Source organism: Neomonachus schauinslandi, chromosome 2, assembly GCF_002201575.2.
Source record: "Neomonachus schauinslandi chromosome 2, ASM220157v2, whole genome shotgun sequence".
Taxonomy (NCBI): Eukaryota; Metazoa; Chordata; class Mammalia; order Carnivora; family Phocidae; genus Neomonachus; species Neomonachus schauinslandi.
This window is the reverse complement of record NC_058404.1, coordinates 53,435,468-53,454,243: the sequence shown is the minus strand read 5'-3', so window position 1 is coordinate 53,454,243 and position 18,776 is coordinate 53,435,468. Positions and strand designations below refer to the sequence as shown.

The window sequence follows — 18,776 nt, the reverse complement described above, 5'->3', positions numbered from 1 at the left end:
AAAGGCAAATATCACCACATATCTCGGGAGACGAACCATGAGAGACTACGGACTCTGAGAAACAAACTGAGGGTTCTAAAGGGGAGGGGGGTGGGGGGATGGGCTAGCCTGGTGATAGGTATTAAAGAGGGCACGTACTGAATGGAGCACTGGGTGTTATACGCAAACAATGAATCATGGAACACTACATCAAAAACTAATGATGTAATGTATGGTGATTAACATAATAATAATAAAATTAAATAAATAAATAGCTGGAAGACTAAAAAAAAAGAGTTGAAATTATAATTCACTAGCATATAAATCTTTGCTCAAATAGGTTTTCTCTTTCTTCGGAGAAGCTGAAGAAAGCATTCAGAAGCCTTTATAATTCTTGGTACATATATAATTGTTTAGAGTTTCCCCTGAGAATACTGTATTAAGTCAGAATAATTCCATGTATCTCCAGTTTAACAAAAGAATTTAAAATATATGCCATTACTCCTTTCATCTTAGTTTCCTTTTTTTACTGTAACTTCTCTATTCATCATAATCATAGTTAATATAAACATAAGACAGATAACCCTAATGTATAAGATTTTCTACAAATTTCTAAACAAATTGGTTTTTCTTCACATTTCTAAACATATATTTCAGACACAACATCTATCTTATTTTATTATAGCTTAACTCTAAACTCTTTTCTCCAGAGTGCACTGCTTCCTCACAATATCATGAAATATTTCTATAGAATAACTCATCTGTTATATAAGAACAAAGCTGAAAAATTGGAACACATTTCAAGCACCTGCCTCAAGCTATATGCATAACAAAAAAGCCCAAGTTCTACGGCTGGACAATGAAGAACAAACATTATTGCATTATTTTAAAGCAAAATATTGGAGATTAATTTTAGAATAAGTTAATCTTGCTAACCTGGGGCGCCTGGGTGGCTCAGTCGGTTAAGTGGCTGCCTTCAGCTCAGGTCATGATCCCAGGGTTCTGGGATCGAGCCCCGCATCGGGCTCCCTGCTCAGCAGAGAGCCCGCTTCTCCCTTTCCTTCTGCCTGCTGCTCTGCCTACTTGTGCTAACTCTCTGTCAAATAAATACATTTTTAAAAAATCTTTAAAAAAAATTAATCTTGCTAACCTAACACAATAAAATCTGATTTAGAAATATATCAACATTTTTTTAAATAGCTTTCACAAAAGTACCTTGAACTTTTGTGTATTTTTATAATGTGTGTAAAATTGTTGTATCTTTACAAACTTGTGACTGTTCTGATTGCATATTTGGAAAACCTAGAAAAAATGATGGATAGTGGATCAATTTAAAAACTAAAAACAATGCAGAGGATTGTTATAAGTTTGAAAAGCATTCTATATTTTTTTGTGTAAAACATATTATTATGGACATTTCACATGTATAACTTTGTAAGGTTATGTTTAAAGCACTTGAAATTTCTGAGAATAAATCTGGTTCAACAAACATGTCTTGAGTCCTACTTTGGCATGTGGGTCCTGTACCCGCAGCTGATCTCAAATAATTCAACACTGAAATCCCAAGTTCCACATATGTGTTTACTACACTGACAGGCAAAGCTCTCACAAACTGGCTATCTGTCCCAAAACCAAGAATTGTTGAAGTGTAATATGTAAATGGTCAGTTGACTAGCAGGGGAAGACTTGTAATATCAAGAACACAATAGAAGAATTAGAAAATGAGATTAATTCAAGTTCTATAGACGATAGCAATTTATAAGTTCAGTGACCATATATAAAAAAAATTCTATGTTTTAAAACAAGGTTACCACTCTGTCTTTTGTTTTTATCCTTAGCACTCTACCTATTGCTTCATATGTTAATTACATACTAGCACCAAAATGACCTTCCCAATCTGGTAAATAATGTTAACTCTAAAATTAGACTAGATCAAATTGTTTATATCCTTTGCACTCAAGCAATTCAACAAAGAAGGCAAAAGGAGAAATACGTGTGAATGACCTTCCGTCTGGCCGAAAGTAAAAATCTTAGGTCATTGTCCATTTGTATTAGCTTATCTTGTAGTTCAAGGACTATTTTATGAATCTTAAACAGATAGAAAAGCAAATTCATTGTTATTTTCCAAGGTAAACCTTGTATTTTTCATTTAAATGTTATGTAATTCTTTTGTTTCAGTTTGAATTTTTTTTTTTTTTAATGTTTAAAGCACGGCAATTTTTCTAGGACATTCTAGAAATTTTTGATATGCATTTTTGTACCTTAAATCATCTTTAACATACAAATGATTTCTTTATATAGTATAAAGAACTCTAAATTATAAATGCTAGAAAAATGACTATAAGTATAGCTGAATTGATATATGATTTTAAAAGAATTGTTCAGGGGCGCCTGGGTGGCTCAGTTGGTTAAGCGACTGCCTTCGGCTCAGGTCATGATCCTGGAGTCCCGGGATCGAGTCCCGCATCGGGCTCCCTGCTCAGCAGGGAGTCTGCCTCTCTCTCTGACCCTCCCCCCTCTCATGTGTGCTCTCTCTCTCTCTCTCATTCTCTCTGTCTCAAATAAATAAATAAAATCTTTAAAAAAAAAAAAAAAAAAAAAAAAAAAAGAATTGTTCAGAGGCGCCTGGGTGGCTCAGTTGGTTAAGCATCTGCCTTCGGCTCAGGTCATGATCCTGGGGTCCTGGGATTGAGCCTGCTTCTCCCTCTCACTCTGCTTGTCAGTCTGCCTTCCTGTCTGCCTACTTGTGATCTCTCTGTCAAATAAATAAATAAAGTCTTTAAAAATAAATAAAAAATAGAATTGTTCATGACAAATATATCTGCATGACATTAAAAAATATTTTACTACATATAATTAATGAGAACCATATAGTCAAAGTTTTGCTATGCATAAAAGCAATGACCCATTCCTTGACCACTTAAAAATTTAAAATACAACAAATCAACTTAAAAAGTCAAAAATTAAGCACAAACTTGAAAAGATAAAGGAAAATCATGTTTAATTCATAAAAAGCTCATAAAAATTGGTGACCACAAAGATCCAAAGAAGTAACTACTTTCCTTTCATATTTGTAAATTTGTACCTTGTTTATACTTACATACATACTATTTCTTCTACTGGCTCCTCCTTGAGAAGGTATGTCAAATCAAAACAATTTAAATACTCCCTTTAAAATACAAGAATCTCAATAATCAAGTTTTATTAAGTATAAATAATTTACAGGAATGCTGCTCACAGTGAAAAGAGACTCTAAAATAAGCCACTTCACTATAAATTTGATTTTGAAATCACTATTGAAACAAGAAAATACACTTCTTTTCTTTTTTAAATTTTTTTTATTAACATATAATGTATTATTTGTTTTAGGGGTACAGATCTGTGATTCATCAGTCTTACACAATTCACAGTGCTCACCATAGCACATACCCTCCCCAACGTCCATCACTTAGACGCCCCATCCCTCCCACCCCCACTACTCCAGCAACCCTCAGTTTGTTTCCTGAGATTAAGAGACTCAAAAATTTGTCTCTCTCTCTGATTTCATCTTGTTTCGTTTTTCCCTCCCTTCCCCTATGATCCTCTGTCTTGTTTCTCAAATTCCTCATATCAGTGAGATCATATGATACATGTTTTTCTCTGATTGAGTTATTTTGCTTAGCATAATACAGTCTAGTTCCATCCATGACATTGCTAATGGCAAGATTTCATTTTTTTTGATGACTGCATAATATTCCATTGTATATATACACCACATCATCTTTATCCATTCATCTATTGATGAACATCTAGGCTCTATCCATAGTTTGGCTATTGTGGACACTGCTGCTATAAACATTGGGGTGCACGTACCCCTTCGGATCCCTACATTTGTATCTTTGGGATAAACACCCAGTAGTGCAATTCCTGGTCATAGGGTAGCTCTATTTTTAACTTTTTGAGAAACCTCCATGCTGTTTTCCAGAGTGATTGCACCAGCTTGCATTCCCACCAACAGTGTAGGAGAGTTTCCTTTTCTCCACACCCTCGCCAACATCTGTCATTTCCTGACTTGTTAATTTTAGCCATTTGAGTGGTGTGAAGTGGTATCTCATTGAGGTTTTGATGTGGATTTCCCTAATGCCAAGTGATGTTGAGCACTTTTTCATGTCTCTGTTGGCCATTTGGATGATTTCTTTGCAGAAATGTCTGTTCATGTCTTCTGCCTATTTCTTGATTGGATTAGTTGTTCTTTGGGTGTTGAGTTTGGTAAGTTCTTTATAGATTTTGGATACGACCCCTTTATCCGATATGTGATTTGCAAATATCTTCTCCCATTCTGTCTGTTGTCTTTTGGTTTTGTTGACTGTTTCCTTTGCTGTGCAAAAGCTTTTTATCTTGATGGAGTCCCAATAGTTCATTTTTGCCCTAGCTTCCCTTGCCTTTGGCAATGTGTCTAGGAAGAAGTTGCCATGGCTGAGGTCAAAGAGGTTGCTGCCTGTGTTCTCCTCTAGGATTTTGGTGGATTCCTGTCTCACATTTAGGTCTTTCATCCATTTTGAGTCTATTTTTGTGTGTGGTGTAAGGAAATGGCCTATTCTTCTGCATGTGGTTGTCCAATTTTCCCAACACCATTTGTTGAAGAGACTGTCTTTTATCCTTTGGACATTCTTTCCTGCTTTGTCAAAGATTAGTTGACCATAGAGTTGAGGGTCCATTTCTGGGCTTTCTCTTCTGTTCCATTGATATATATGTCTGTTTTTGTGTCAGTAACATACTGTCTTGATGATTATAGCTATTAAGATCTCGAAGTCCAGGGGCACCTGGGTGTCTCAGTCGGTTAAGCACCTGCCTTCGGCTCAGGTCATGATCCCAGGGTCCTGGGATTGAGCCCCGCATCGGGCTCCCTGCTCAGCGAGAAGCCTGCCTCTCCCTCTGACCCTCCCCCTGCTTGTGTTCCCTCTCTCTGTCAAATAAATAAATAAATAAAAAGGATCTCGAGGTCCAGAATTGTGAGGCCACCAACTTTGCTTTTCTTTTTCAACATTCCTCTGGCTATGCGGGGTCTTTTCTGGTTCCATACAAATTTTAGGATTATCTATTCCATTTCTTTGAAAAAAGTTGATGGTATTTTGGTAGGGATTGCATTAAATGTGTAGATTGCTCTAGGTAGCATAGACATTTTCACAATAGTTGTTCTTCCAATCCCTGAGCATGGAACGTTTTTCCATTTCTTTGTGTCTTCCTCAATTTCTTTCATGAGTGTTCTATAGTTTTCAGAGTACAGATGCTTTGCCTCTTTGGTTAGATTTATTCCTAGGTATCTTATGGTTTTGGGTGCAATTGTAAATGGTATTGACTCCTTAATTTCTCTTTCTTCTGTCTTGTTGTTGGTGTATAGGAATGCCACTGATTTCTGTGCATTGATTTTATACCCTCCACTTTACTAAATTCCTGTATGAGTTCTAGCAGTTTTGGGGTAGAGTCTTTTGGGTTTTCTACACAAAGTATCATATCATCTGCAAAGAGTGAGAGTTTGACTTCTTCTTTGCCAATTTGGATGCCTTTATTTCTTTTTGTTGTCTGACTGCTGAGGCCAGGACTTCTAGTACTATGTTGAATAGCAGTGGTGATAGTGGACATCCCTGCCACTTTCCAGACCTTAGGAGAAAGCTCTCAGTTTTTTCCCATTGAGAATGATATTCGCTGTGGGTTTTTCATAGATGGCTTTTATGATATTGAGTTATGTACCCTCTATCCCTACACTGTGAAGAATTTTGATCAAGAAAGGATGTTGTACTTTGTCAAATGCTTTTTCTGCATCTATTGAGAGGATCATATGGTTCTTGTTCTTTCTTTTTTTAATGTATTGTATCACGTTGATTGATTTGTGGATGTTGAACTAACCTTGCAGCCCAGGGATAAATCCCACTTGGTCGTGATGAATAATCCTTTTAATGTACTATTGGATCCTATTGGCTAGTACTTTGGTGAGAATTTTTGCAACCATGTTCTTCAGGGATATTGGCCTGTAATTCTCCTTTTTGATGGGGTCCTTGTCTGGTTTTTGGGATCAAGATAATGCTGGCCTCATAAAATGAGTTTGGAAGTTTTCCTTCCATTTCTATTTTTTGAAACAGTTTCAGAAGTATAGGTATTAATTCTTCTTTAAATGTTTGGTAGAATTCCCCTGGGAAGCCATCTGGCCCTGGGCTCTTGTTTATTGGGAGATTTTTAATTACTGCTTCAATTTCCTTACTGGTTATGGGTCTGTTCAGGTTTTCTATTTCTTCCTTGTTCAGTTTTAGTAGTTTATACGTCTCTAGTGTTGTATGCATCCATTTCTTCCAGACTGTGTAATTTGCTGGCATATAGTTGCTCATAATATGTTCTTATAATTGTTTGTATTTTTTTGGTGTCGGTTGTGATCTCTCCTCTTTCATTTGTGATTTTATTTATTTGGATCCTTTCTCTTTTCTTTAGATAAGTCTGGCCAGTGGTTTCTCAATCATATTCATTCAAAGAACCAACTCCTAGTTTTGCTGATCTGTTCTACTGTCCTTCTGGTTTCTATTTCATTGGTTTCTGCTCTGATCTTTGTTATTTCTCTTCTCCTGCTGGGTTTAGTGGGTTTATTTGCTATTCTTTCTCTAGCTCCTTTAGATGTAGGGTTAGGTTTTGTATTTGAGACTTTTCTTGTCTCTTGAGAAAGGCTTGTATTGCTGTATACTTTCTTCTTAGGACTGCCTTTGCTGCATCCCAAAGATTTTGAACAGTTGTGTTTTCATTTTCATTGGTTTCCATGAATTTTTTTAAATATTCTTTAATTTCCCGGTTGACCCATTCATTCCTTAGTAGGATGCTTTTAGCCTCCATGTATTTGAGTTCTTTCCGACTTTCCTCTTGTGATTGAGTTCTAGTTTCAAAGCATTGTGTTCCCAAAAATACGCAGGGAATGATCCCAATCTTTTGGTACTGGTTGAGACCTATTTGTGAGGCTGTGATCTATTCTGGAGAAGGTTCCATTTGCACTGGAGAAGAATGTGTATTCTGTTGTTTTGGGATAGAATGTTCTGAATATATCTGTGAAGTCCATCTGGTCCAGTGTGTCATTTAAAGCCTGTATTTCCTTGTTGATCTTTTGCTTCCAGGATCTGTCCATTTCAGTGAGGGGGGTGTTAAAGTCCCCTCCCATTATTGTATTATTGTCAATGTATATCTTTGATTTTGCTATCAATTGGCTTATATAATTGGCTGCTCCCATGTTAGGGGCATAGATATTTACAATTGTAAATTGTAAATCTTGTTGGATAGACCAATTAAGAATGATGTAATGTCCTTCCTCATCTCTTATTACAGTCTTTGGTTTAAAATCTAATTTGTCTGATATAAGGATTGCCACCCCAGCTTTCTTTCGATGTCCATTAGCATGGTAAATGGTTTTCCATCCCCTCACTTTCAATCTGGAGGTGTCTTTGGGTCTAACATGAGTCTCTTGCAGACAGCATATCAATGGGTCTTGTTTTCTTATCCAATCTGATACCCTGTCTTTTGATTGGGGCATTTAGCCTATTTACATTCAGGGTAACCATTGAAAGATGTGAATTTAGTGCCATTGTATTGTCTGTAAGGTGACTGTTACTGTATATTGTCTCTGTTTCTTTCTGGTCTATGTTACTTTTAGGCTCTCTCTTTGCTTAGAGGACCCCTTTCAAGATTTCTTGTAGAGCTGGTTTGGTGTTCACAAATTCTTCTAGTTTTTGTTTGTCCTGGAAGCTTTTTATCTGTCCTTCTATATTCAGTGACAGCCTAGCTGGATATAGTATTCTTGGCTGCATATTTTTGTCATCTAGTGCCCTGCATATATCATGCCAGTCCTTTCTGGCCTGCCAGGTCTCTGTGGATAGGTCTGCTGCCAATCTAATGTTTCTACCATTGTGGGTTACAGATCTCTTGTCCCGAGCTGCTTTCAGGATTTTCTCTTTGTCTCTGAGACTTGTAAATTTTACTATTAGATGTCAGGATGTTGACCTATTTTTATTGATTTTGAGGGAGGTTCTTGTGCCTCCTGAATTTTGATGCCTGTTTCTTTCCCCAAATTAGGGATGTTCTCTGCTATAATTTACTCAATATACCTTCTGCCTCTCTCTCTCTTTTTTCTTCTTCTGGGATCCCAATTATTCTAATATTGTTTCATCTTATGGTTTCACTTGTCTCTCAAATTCTCCCCTCATGATCCTGTAGTTGTTTATCTCTCTCTTTCTCAGCTTCTTTATTCTCCATCATTTGGTCTTCAATACTAATTCTCTCTTCTGCCTCATTTATCCTAGCAGTTAGAGCCTCCATTTTTTATTGCACTTCATTAATGGCCTTTTTTATTTCAAATTGGTTAGATTTTAGTTCTTTTATTTCTCCAGAAAGGGATTTTCTAGTATCTTCTTTGCTTTTTTCCAAACCCAGCTAGTATCTTTATAATCATCATTCTGAACTCTAGTTCCGACATCTTACTAATGTCTGTATTGATTAGATCCCTGGCAGTTGGTACGGCCTCTTGTTCTTTTTTTTTGAGGTGAGTTTTTCCATCTTGTCATTTTGTTCAGAGAAGAATAGAAGAATGAGAGAACAAAATGCTGAAAGGGTAACAATGACCCCAGAAAATTATACACTAAACAAACCAGAAGAGATCCAAAACCAGGGCTAAAAGAAAGGAAAAAAAAAAAAAGAATATGTCCAGACTGGTAAATAAAACAGAGCCACACACTAGATTTTGGGTGTATTTGGTCTGTTAGAAGAAACTGCCTCCCATAATTTTAAAAAAAGAGAAACTTATATACATACAAAAATAAGGGTAAATACAATGAAGGGATGGAATATGACTGTAAAGATTAAAATTAAAAAAAGGAATTGATAAGAAGTTGGTTGAAAAAAGAACAAAGAAATATTTAAAAAAAAAAAAAGGAGAGAATGTGATCAGGCAGCAGACTAGAACAAAGCTAACACTAGATTTAGGGTATATTTTGGTCTGCTAGAAGAAACGGTATCCCAAAATTTTAAAGAAAGAAAAACATATATATACAAAAAATAAGGTTAAATACAATGAAGGCATAGAATATGACTGTAAAAATGAAAATTTAAAAAAATTTAATAAAGGAATTGATAAGATGTTCCTTGAAAAAGGAAAGAAGAAAAATTCAACTAAAAACATAGAAAAAGAAAATTTTAAAAATTAACTTTGAAAGACTAAAGAATCATGGGGAAAAAGCCATGAATTCTATGTGCTGTATTCCCCTAGTGCTGGAGTTTTGCAGTTCTCATTGATTGGTAAACTTGGTCTTGGCTGGATGTTCTTGCTGATCTTCTGGGGGAGGGGCCTGTTGCAGTGATTCTCAAGTCTTGCTGGAGGTGGAATTGCACTGCCCTTGCCGGGGCCAGGCTAAGTAATCTGTTTGGGTTTGCTCATTGGTAGCTTTTGTTCCCTGAAAGCTTTCTGTACAGCTTTAGAGGATGAGAATGAAAATGGTGGCCTCCCAATGTCTGGCCCCAGAGGAGCTGAGAGCTCAGGGCCCCACTCCTCAGTGAGCCCTCAGAGAAAAGCAGTAAATCACTCCTGTCTCCCTGGTCTCTGGCCTCACTCTGTGCTCACTGGCTTGTGACCACGCATTTCTTTTCTTTTTTTTTTTTTTTTTTTTTTTTTTTTTTTGCATTTCTATCTCTGGCACATGACACCGTTTGGAGTCTCCAAACCCAGCAGATTCCTGCAGTATGCTCCCATGCCACTCCTTCCGGGGGAAGAAAAGGGAGTCTCACCATTTCTACAGCTTGTTGGGTCCCAGCTTGAACAGCAGTGGCCTGATTGTACCATGGATCACAGTTATGGCAACCCCAAGCTGAGACCCCACTCCTCGGCTCTGTCTTTGTAGCCGGCTTCCCCGCTCTGATACCTGGGAGCTCTGCCACACTCCCGTACTGCCGGTCTTTCTGTGACCCCAAGGGTCCTGAGACTACACTGTCCCAGGGAGTGTTCCACCCCCCCTTACACCCACCCCTGCTTAACCACTGTAGTGACATCCCTCAGTGGCACAGACTTCTAAAATTTCCGATTTTGTGCTCCACTGCTCTATTGCTTTATGGTAGCCAGCTGATGGAGGCTCCTTACCCCCATGGTCTATCTTCCCAAATATCAGTCTATCTTCCCAAATATCACCTCGGATTCACTTCTCCACACGTCCTTCCTCCCAGAAAGTGGTCACTTTTCTGTTCATAGAATTGTTGCTATTCTTTTCTTTGATCTCCTGCTGAGTTTGTAGGTGTTTTGAATGGTTTGATAACTACCTAGCTGAATTCCTGGGACCAGACAAAATTTAGGTCTCCTACTCTTCTGCCATCTTGCTCCTCCCCAGAAAATACACTTTTAAAGTAACTATGATGGCAAGGTATAGATAGCACTGACTAGTCTGTGTTTTTGTCATTTGTTAGATTTATTAAATACTTTCAGTCTCTTTCAATCTAGCAGAGAATATACTGAATTATCTGATGGCAAATTTGTAAAAAGTCTATGGAAGGATTTTTATGTTTGTTTGTTTCCTCTAAATCTTTAGCTCTCTCTGGACAAATGAGAGCAGAGAATAGTGGTTTTTTATAGACTTATAGCATATGAGATAAATACAATGCATAGTTTAGACAAAGCCAAAAATTATTATTTTATTTCACTTTCCCTACTAATTCTTACAAAGATAATGCCATCATTTCATTAAAGGCAACAGATAATAAAGGTTTAGAGAGTTATAATGCTAACATTTTAATAGGAGAACACTGCCAAACATTAGCATTCCACAAGGGGATATTTGAAAGAATTAGAAAAAGAGAAATAATTGATTTAGAAATAGCAATTTTATAAAAGCATTCTGCAAAAAAAAATTTTTTTTTAAGATTTTTTAAATTTATTTATTAGAGAGAGAGTGAGAGAGAGAGCGCAAGAGGGGGTAGGGTTAGAGGGAGAAGCAGACTCCCCGCCAAGCAGGGAGCCTGATGTGGGACTCGATCCCCGGACTCCGGGATCATGACCTGAGCCGAAGGCAGTCGCTTAACCAACTGGGCCACCCAGGAGCCCCCCAAAATAATTTCTAATGGCAGTGTTCTAATATGTTGTTAAAATTATAACTGTGAGTCTTTTGCATGTTTATATGAGGTTACATTAATTTCAGGGTGTCATAATGAGTGTTGAAGAAATGAAAATTAAGTTTAATTAATAACTAGAATATTCTCCCTTCGTTTTATTTGAAACTAATAACCAAAACATTTTATATCTTTTTTTCCAAAATTCTCCCATATTCTTAGAATTTAAAGTGTATATTATGTATATCAGATTTTTATTTTATTTTTATGTATGTAATGAGAGTTCTTAGGTGCCAAAACAAGTGAGTGCCCTCTATTAATTTTTAAGTGAATGGGGTTAATTAAAGAATTTTGGATACTTCTCAGAATCTTTGTAAAGACTGGAAAAATAAACCTAAGTTTACATTTCCAAGAATAGCTCCCAAAACCAGGGCTGGAAATGAAATTGTCAGGTTCGAATGTAAAATAAGTATTTGGGCCCCTTGTTCAAAAGGTACAGAAAGAAGTACCACCAAAGATACTGAAATATAAAGCCTTTTCCTTCTTCTGTTGTCTTTCTCAACTTCTCATCTTGTTTTTTATTTGCTATAATGTCACTCTAAATAAGAATTAAAATGCAAAAGATTAACATGAATTTTAATAGACTTTTTTAGCAGCTTTTAATTCACAACAAAATTGAGGAAAAGATACAGATTTCCTGTATACCCCCTGCCCCCTACACATGCATAGTCTCCATAATTGATATTCCCTACCAGAGTGGTACATTTGTTACAACTGCTGAACTTACACTGACACATTATCATCCCAAATCCAGAATTTACATTTGGTTTATTGTTGGTGTTGTACATTTTGGGGGGTTTGGACAAATGTTTAATGAGATGTAGCCACCATTTTAGTATCATACAGAATAGTCTCACTTCCCTAAAAATCTTCTATGTTCTACCTACTTATCCCTCCCTTTCCCAAAGTGAAAATCACTAAATTTTTTAGTGTCTCCGTAGTTTTGCCTTTTCCTGATTGTCTTATAGTAAAACTATACAGTATGTAGCCTTTTAAGATTGACTAATTTAGCAATATGCATTTAAGTTTCCTCCATGTCTTTTCACAACTTGATAGCTTATTTCTTTTCAGTGGTGAATAATATTGCTTTGTCTGGATGCACCACTATTTATTTATTTATTCACCTCCTAAAGAACATCTCGGTCACTTCTAAGTTTTGGCCTTGATGAATAAAGCTGCCATAAACATCTGGATGAAGATTTCTGTGTAAACATAAGTTTTCAACTCCTTTGGATAAATACCAAATAGTGTGATTGCTGGATCATATGATCAGAGTATGTTTGGTTTTATAAGAAACCACAAAACTGTCTTTCAAAGTGGCTGTACCATTTTGCATTTCCATCAGCAATGAGTGAGAGTTCTTGTTGCTTCACATCTTCACCAGCATTTGGTCTTGTTTGTTCTCCAGAATCTGGCAATTCTAATAGGTTCATAGTGTTATTTCCCTGATGACTTACGATGTGCAGCATCTTTTTAAACTCTTATTGGCCATCTGCATATTTCTTTAGTGAGGCATCTGTTAAGGTGTTTAGCCCATCTTTCAAATGGCTTGTCTGTGAGTTGTTATTATTACTGAGTCTTAAGAATTTTTCATATATTTTGGATAACAGCCCTTTAACAGATAAGTCTTTTGCAAATATTTTCTCCCAGTCTGTGGGATTGTCTTTTTATTCTTTTGCATAGTCTTTCATAGAGCAGAACTCTTTAATTTAAAAATTCCACCTTAACGGGGCGCCTGTGTAGCTCAGTAGTTAAGTGTCTGCCTTCAGCTCAGGTCATGATCCCAGGGTCCTGGGATCGAGGCCCGCATCAGGCTCCCTGCTCTGCGGGAGGCCTGCTTCTCCCTCTTCCATTCCCCCCTGCTTATGTTCCCTCTCTCGCTGTGTCTCTGTCAAATAAATAAATAAAATCTTTAGAAAAAAAGGAAAAATTCTACCTTATCAATTTTTGCTTCCATGAATAGTGACTTCAGTATCCAAAAGGTCATCCCTAAACATAAATTTATGTAGATTGTCTCCTGTGTTATCCTCTAGGAGGTTTTTTTTTAATTATTTTTTAGACTTCCATTTGACCTTCAGTTCTTTGATTTTGGATTAATTTGGGGTGTAAAGTCTGTGTCTAGATTTTTTTTTTTTTGCACTTGGATGTCCAGTTGTTCCAGCACCATTATTGAAAAATCTATCATCTCTCTATCTTATTCATTTGCCTCATTTGTCAAAGATCAGTTAAGTATATTTATGTGGATCCATTGCTGAGCTCTCTCTTCTGTTTTATTGACCTATTTGTCTAATGACACACTATCTTGATTACTGTAGCTTTATGGTAAGTCTTGAAGTTGTGTAGTGTTAGTCCTCCACTTTATTCTTCTGCTTCAGTATTGTGTTGGCTATTTTAGCTCTTTTACCTCTCCATATAAACTTAGAGTAAGTGTGTCAAAATTCACAAAATAACTTGATAGGATTTTCTTTGGAATTGTAAAGAACCTAGAAATCAAGTTGATGAGCACGAACATCCTGACAACATTGACTCTTCCTATCCATTAACACGGAATATTTTTCCGTTTATTTCTTCTTTAATTTTGTTCATCAGAGTTTTGTAGTTTTTCCTCAAATAAATATTGCACATATTTAGTTAATTCTATATGTATTTCATTTTGGAGTGTGGTAATATAAATGGTATTATGATTTTAATGTCAAATTATACTTGTTCATTACCAGTATTTAAGAAAGTAATTGACTTTTGTATATTCACCTATATCTTAAACTCGTTGCTATTGTTGATTCTTCTGGATTTTCTTTTTTTTTTTTTTTTTAAGATTTATTTATTTATTTATTTGAGAAAGAGAGTGAGAGCATGAGTGGGAGGGACAGAGGGAGAGAGAGAGAGAATCTCAAGGAGAGTTGGCTCTGAGAATGGAGCCCAACCCCAGGTTCCATGATCATGACCTGGGGACTCTGAGATCAAGACCAGAGCTGAAACCAAGAGTCAGACACTCAGCCGACTGCACCACCCAGGCACCCCGATTCTTCTGGATTTTCTACATAGATAATCGTGTCATCTGTGAACAAAAACAGTTTTATTTCTTCCTTCACAACCTGTATACTGTTTATTTCCTTTCCTTGTCTTATTGCATTAGCTAGGACTTCCAGCACAATGTTGAATAGGAGTAAAAGGGGACATGCTTGCTTTGTACTTCATCTTAGTGGGAAAGCTTCAAATTTCTCACCCTAAGTAATGTTGGTTGTAGGTTATTTCGTATATATTCTTTTATTTTTAATTCCAGTGTAGTTAACATACAGTGTTCTATTAGTTTCAAGGGTACAATATAATGATCCAAGAGTTGCATATATTACTTAATGCTCATCAAGATAAATGTACTCTTAATCCCCTTCACTTATTTCACCCATCTCTCCACCCACCACCCCTCTGGCAACCATCTGTTTGTTCTCTACAGTTGAGTCTTTTTATTATTATTATTATTTCTCTTTCTCTCTCTTTTTTCCTTTGTTCATTTGTTTTGTTTCTTAAATTCTACACGAGTGAAATCATATGGCATTTGTCTTTCTCTGACTGGCTTATGTTCCTTAGCATTATACTATAGATCCATCCATGTTGTTGCAGATGGCAAGATTTCATTCTTTTATGGCTGAATAATATTCCATTGTATATCTATACATATATGTATCACTTCTTACCATTCATCTATCAATGGATACTTGGGCTGTTCCCATAGCTTTCCTTTGTAAATAATGCTGCAATAAACATAAGGGTGCATATATCACTTTGAATTAGTATTTTCACATCCTTTGGGTAAATACCCAGTAGTGTGATTTCTGGATCATAGAGTAGTTCTATTTTTTTTTAAAGATTTACTTATTTGAGAGAGAGAGAGAGGAGAGCGAGTGTGCATGGGGGGGGTGGACAGAAGAGAATCTTTCAAGCAGAGTCTTTGCTGAGCACAGAGCCCTACCTGGGGCTTAATCCCATGACCCATGAGATCATGACTTGAGCCAAAACCAGAACCAGATGCTTAAACAACTGAGTCACCCAGGCACCTGAGGGTAGTTCTACTTTTAATTTTTTGAGGCACCTCCATACTGTTTTCCACAGTGATGAACCAGTTTGCATTCCCATCTACAGTGCACAAGGGTACCTTTTTCTCTGCAATCTTATTGACACGTGTTTCTTGAGTTTTTGATTTTAGCCATTCTGACAGGTGTAAGGTGATAGTTCGTTGTGGTTTTTATTTACATTTCCCTGATGATGAGTGATGCTGAGCATTTTTTCATGTGTCTGTTGGCCATCTCTATGTCTTCTTTGGAGAAACGTCAGTTCATGTTTTCTGCCTATTTTTTAATTGGATTATTTGTTTTGGGGGTTTGAATTTATGTTATTTATATATTTTGGATACTAACTCTCTATCAGATACGTCATTTGCAAAATCTTCTCCCATTCAACAGGTTGTCTTTTAGTTGTGTTCAGTATTTGCAGATGACGTGATACTATATATAGAAAACCTAAAGACTCCACCAAAAAACTACTAGAACTGATAAATGAATTTAGTGAAGTCACAGGAGTGCCATCATCAATCTTATTTACTCTGTTGTAAGGCTTAACATGCTTGCCTTGTACTCATTTTGAGTCTTCTTGAACTCCCTAATCATCATTGGTTCATTGGATTGTGTGCTAATGGGGGCGTTGCAAACATTCTGTGTGAATGTGAAAACAAGGAACAATGCTAGAAAAGCATATTACACATTTCTCCTCTGCTTGCATGCATGTACTATTGTCATCACACATCACTTTCAAAACACATGTTCAAAGAGAAAACTATTTAAAAATTCAGATGGTGACAGCTGGTCACAAATCAGATAGGGGATCCTTGTGTTACTACATAGATCTCATGCCCATGAAGCCAGCATAAACAAAGGAATAGAACTGGCCTACTGAATAAATTGCATCTCATGGCATCACCAAATATTAAATAGCAGGGGGCGCCTGGGTGGCTCAGTTGGTTAAGCGACTGCCTTCGGCTCAGGTCATGATCCTGGAGTCCCTGGATCGAGTCCCGCATCGGGCTCCCTGCTCGGCAGGGAGCCTGCTTCTCCCCCCGACCCTCCCCCCTCTCATGTGCTCTCTGTCTCTCTCATTCTCTCTGTCTCAGATAAATAAATAAAATCTTTAAAAAAAAATATTAAATAGCAGGACCCAATTTTATTCCAGTGAAATTGAATATGATGATGGTTTATCAAGGATATTTCAGTATCATAAATTTGACCGACCACCACTAACCATCAAAAACCAAATGTCATTCCTATCACTGATGACTACAGAATAAGATTCCATATTATTTTCTTTTTTCCAGATCGAAGCCTTACATTTGTAAAGCTCTAATACAATCTTTATCACTTAGCTCTGTATTAGTTGCAAAGGAGACTATGAATCATATGCTAAGTGAAATAAGTCAGCCAGAGAAAGACAAGTACCATATGATTTCACTCATATGTGGAATTTAAGAAATAAACCAGGTAAATATAGGGAAGGGGAAAAAGAGAGAGAGAGGGAAGCAAACCATAAGGGACTCTTAACTATAGAGAACAAACTGAGGGTTAATGGAAGGAAGTGGGCAGGGGATGGGCTAGATGTGTGATGGGTATTAAGGAGGGCAGTTGTGATGAGCACTGGGTGTTATATGTAAGTGATGAATCATTAAATTCTACACCTGAAACCAATTTTACCACATATGTTAATTAGAATTTAAATAAAAACTTGCAATAAAAAGAATCAAAATTATTTGAGAAAGCATGACTAATAATATGCTAATTTTCCCCAAAACAAAGTTTAAACTGATATTATTGTTGTTTCTAATTTGTTTTTTGTTTTTGAAGAAATAAAACTACTTTATTTACAGACCACATGAATTTTTACATAGAAAATCCCAAGGAATCTATAAAACTAGAACGAATAGTGGAATTTGGCTATTTCTAAAGGTGTGGTTTCTGCTAGTTTATTAATGAGGAATTGATTATTTTACTTTGTAACAATCAACAGTCTATCTACATACCAGTGACAAGTAATTACAAAATGAAAAAAAAAAATCCTTTTAGAACAAGCAGTATGTCCATCAACCGAAGAAGATATAAGCAAGTTGTAGTACAGTCACAAAATCCAGTCTACTATGTATAAAATTGCTATGAACATTCACATGCAAATCCTTTTGTAGATGTAAGTTTTCCTTCTCTTAATTAAATATATAAAGTTTGCATTGCTGAAGTCAGTTCCGGCAGAGAGCGAGGTGAGAAGCGCAGCGCGGCCGTCTATCCCGGGGCCCTCCAGGCTCCCCGGCCTCAGGCCGGCGGGTGCACTGGGGGGCCCGGGGACAGGTCGCGGGCTCTGACCCGCAGAGACCCAGCGCCCTCGCCGCAGCCGTCCACCGGCCAGGCGCCGACTGTGAAGCAGCCGCGAGGCTCTCCCCACCCCCACTCCCACCTTGGCGCCGATGGCGGCGGCATCTGGGAGCCCAGACCTCGCCGGCTGCCCGCTCCCCTGGCCCAACTCTGCGGGCCCTGCGCGCAGCCCCCGCCCCCCCAGCGGGCACGCGGCGCCTTTGGACGTCGGGTGTGGCGGGGCGAGAAGAATGGCGGCCACTCGAATGCTACGGACGGCTGTTGGGGCCTCCGAGGGCCTGAGAAGGCGGGTCTGCGTGGACGCAAGCTCGACCACCCTTGGGCCTTGGAGCCCCACAGATCTGGGCCCTGGGATGACCTATCCGTCCCCATTGGACAAAACCTCACCTTCTCTGGAGAACAGTGGACAGAGGCCCTAACGGGCCCGGAAGGTGAGCGAAGCCCCGGCGACGACGGGCGGAACGGCTAACGGGCCATAGGCGGTTGGTCTTCGTTCTACCAGACGTTGACGTTGGAAGATCGAAATGGGAGAATTACGTACCGCATTTGGCCAATAGGAAGACCACCCTTTGGGAAGATTTGCTGGACGTTTTTAGAAGGCCTGTGTATATAATATGAAAAAGCTGCTCTCAACTTTCCCCCCAACCTTTTGAAAGAAAACTTTTGCCACATCTAGGCCTTCTAGATGTAAAGAGGTTGCCGACATATGATAAAGTAGAGTTAGGAAAATCACACGTCTTGTAAATGCCTATTTGCTTTTTAAAAAAATCATAGAGGGCACCTGGGTGGCTCAGTCGGTTAAGCGACTGCCTTCGGCTCAGGTCATGATCCTGGAGTCCCGGGATCAGTCCCGCATCAGGTTCCCTGCTCGGCAGGGGGTCTGCTTCTCCCTCTGACCCTCCCCCCTCTCATGTGCTTGCTCTCTCTCATTCCCTCTCTCTCTCAAATAAATAAATAAAATCTTTAAAAAAAAATCATAGAAAAGTAATGTCTTTTGGAAATGACTTTGGAAATGGAATTGTTAGACCACTTCTAGAAGCAACATCAGGAGCGACACACGTCCACGTTTGTTCAGTGGGTAAGAGAACATGAAGTAGACGACCTTGAGGAGGAAGAAAAGAAGGTTCTGTGCCAGACTGGTCATATTTAGAAGACATTTTCATATAACCATTGTTTTGTGTGTGCATTTTCTTCCTCAACTACTGTATATATAGTTGACAATGCTAAGTACTTTTT

General features: G+C 37.8%; 1 protein-coding gene across 1 annotated transcript in view; it reads left to right on the top strand.

Annotated features, from left to right (window-relative positions):
- Nucleotides 1-18,009, top strand: part of LOC110588421 (disintegrin and metalloproteinase domain-containing protein 20-like) — a 100,059-nt gene extending 82,050 nt beyond the window's left edge. Inside the window, exon 3 of the mRNA XM_021698749.1 lies at nucleotides 17,393-18,009. Within this exon, the coding sequence (XP_021554424.1) occupies nucleotides 17,393-18,009 (617 nt within the window). The remainder of the gene's footprint in view (nucleotides 1-17,392) is intronic.
- Nucleotides 18,010-18,776: the final 767 nt, after the last annotated feature.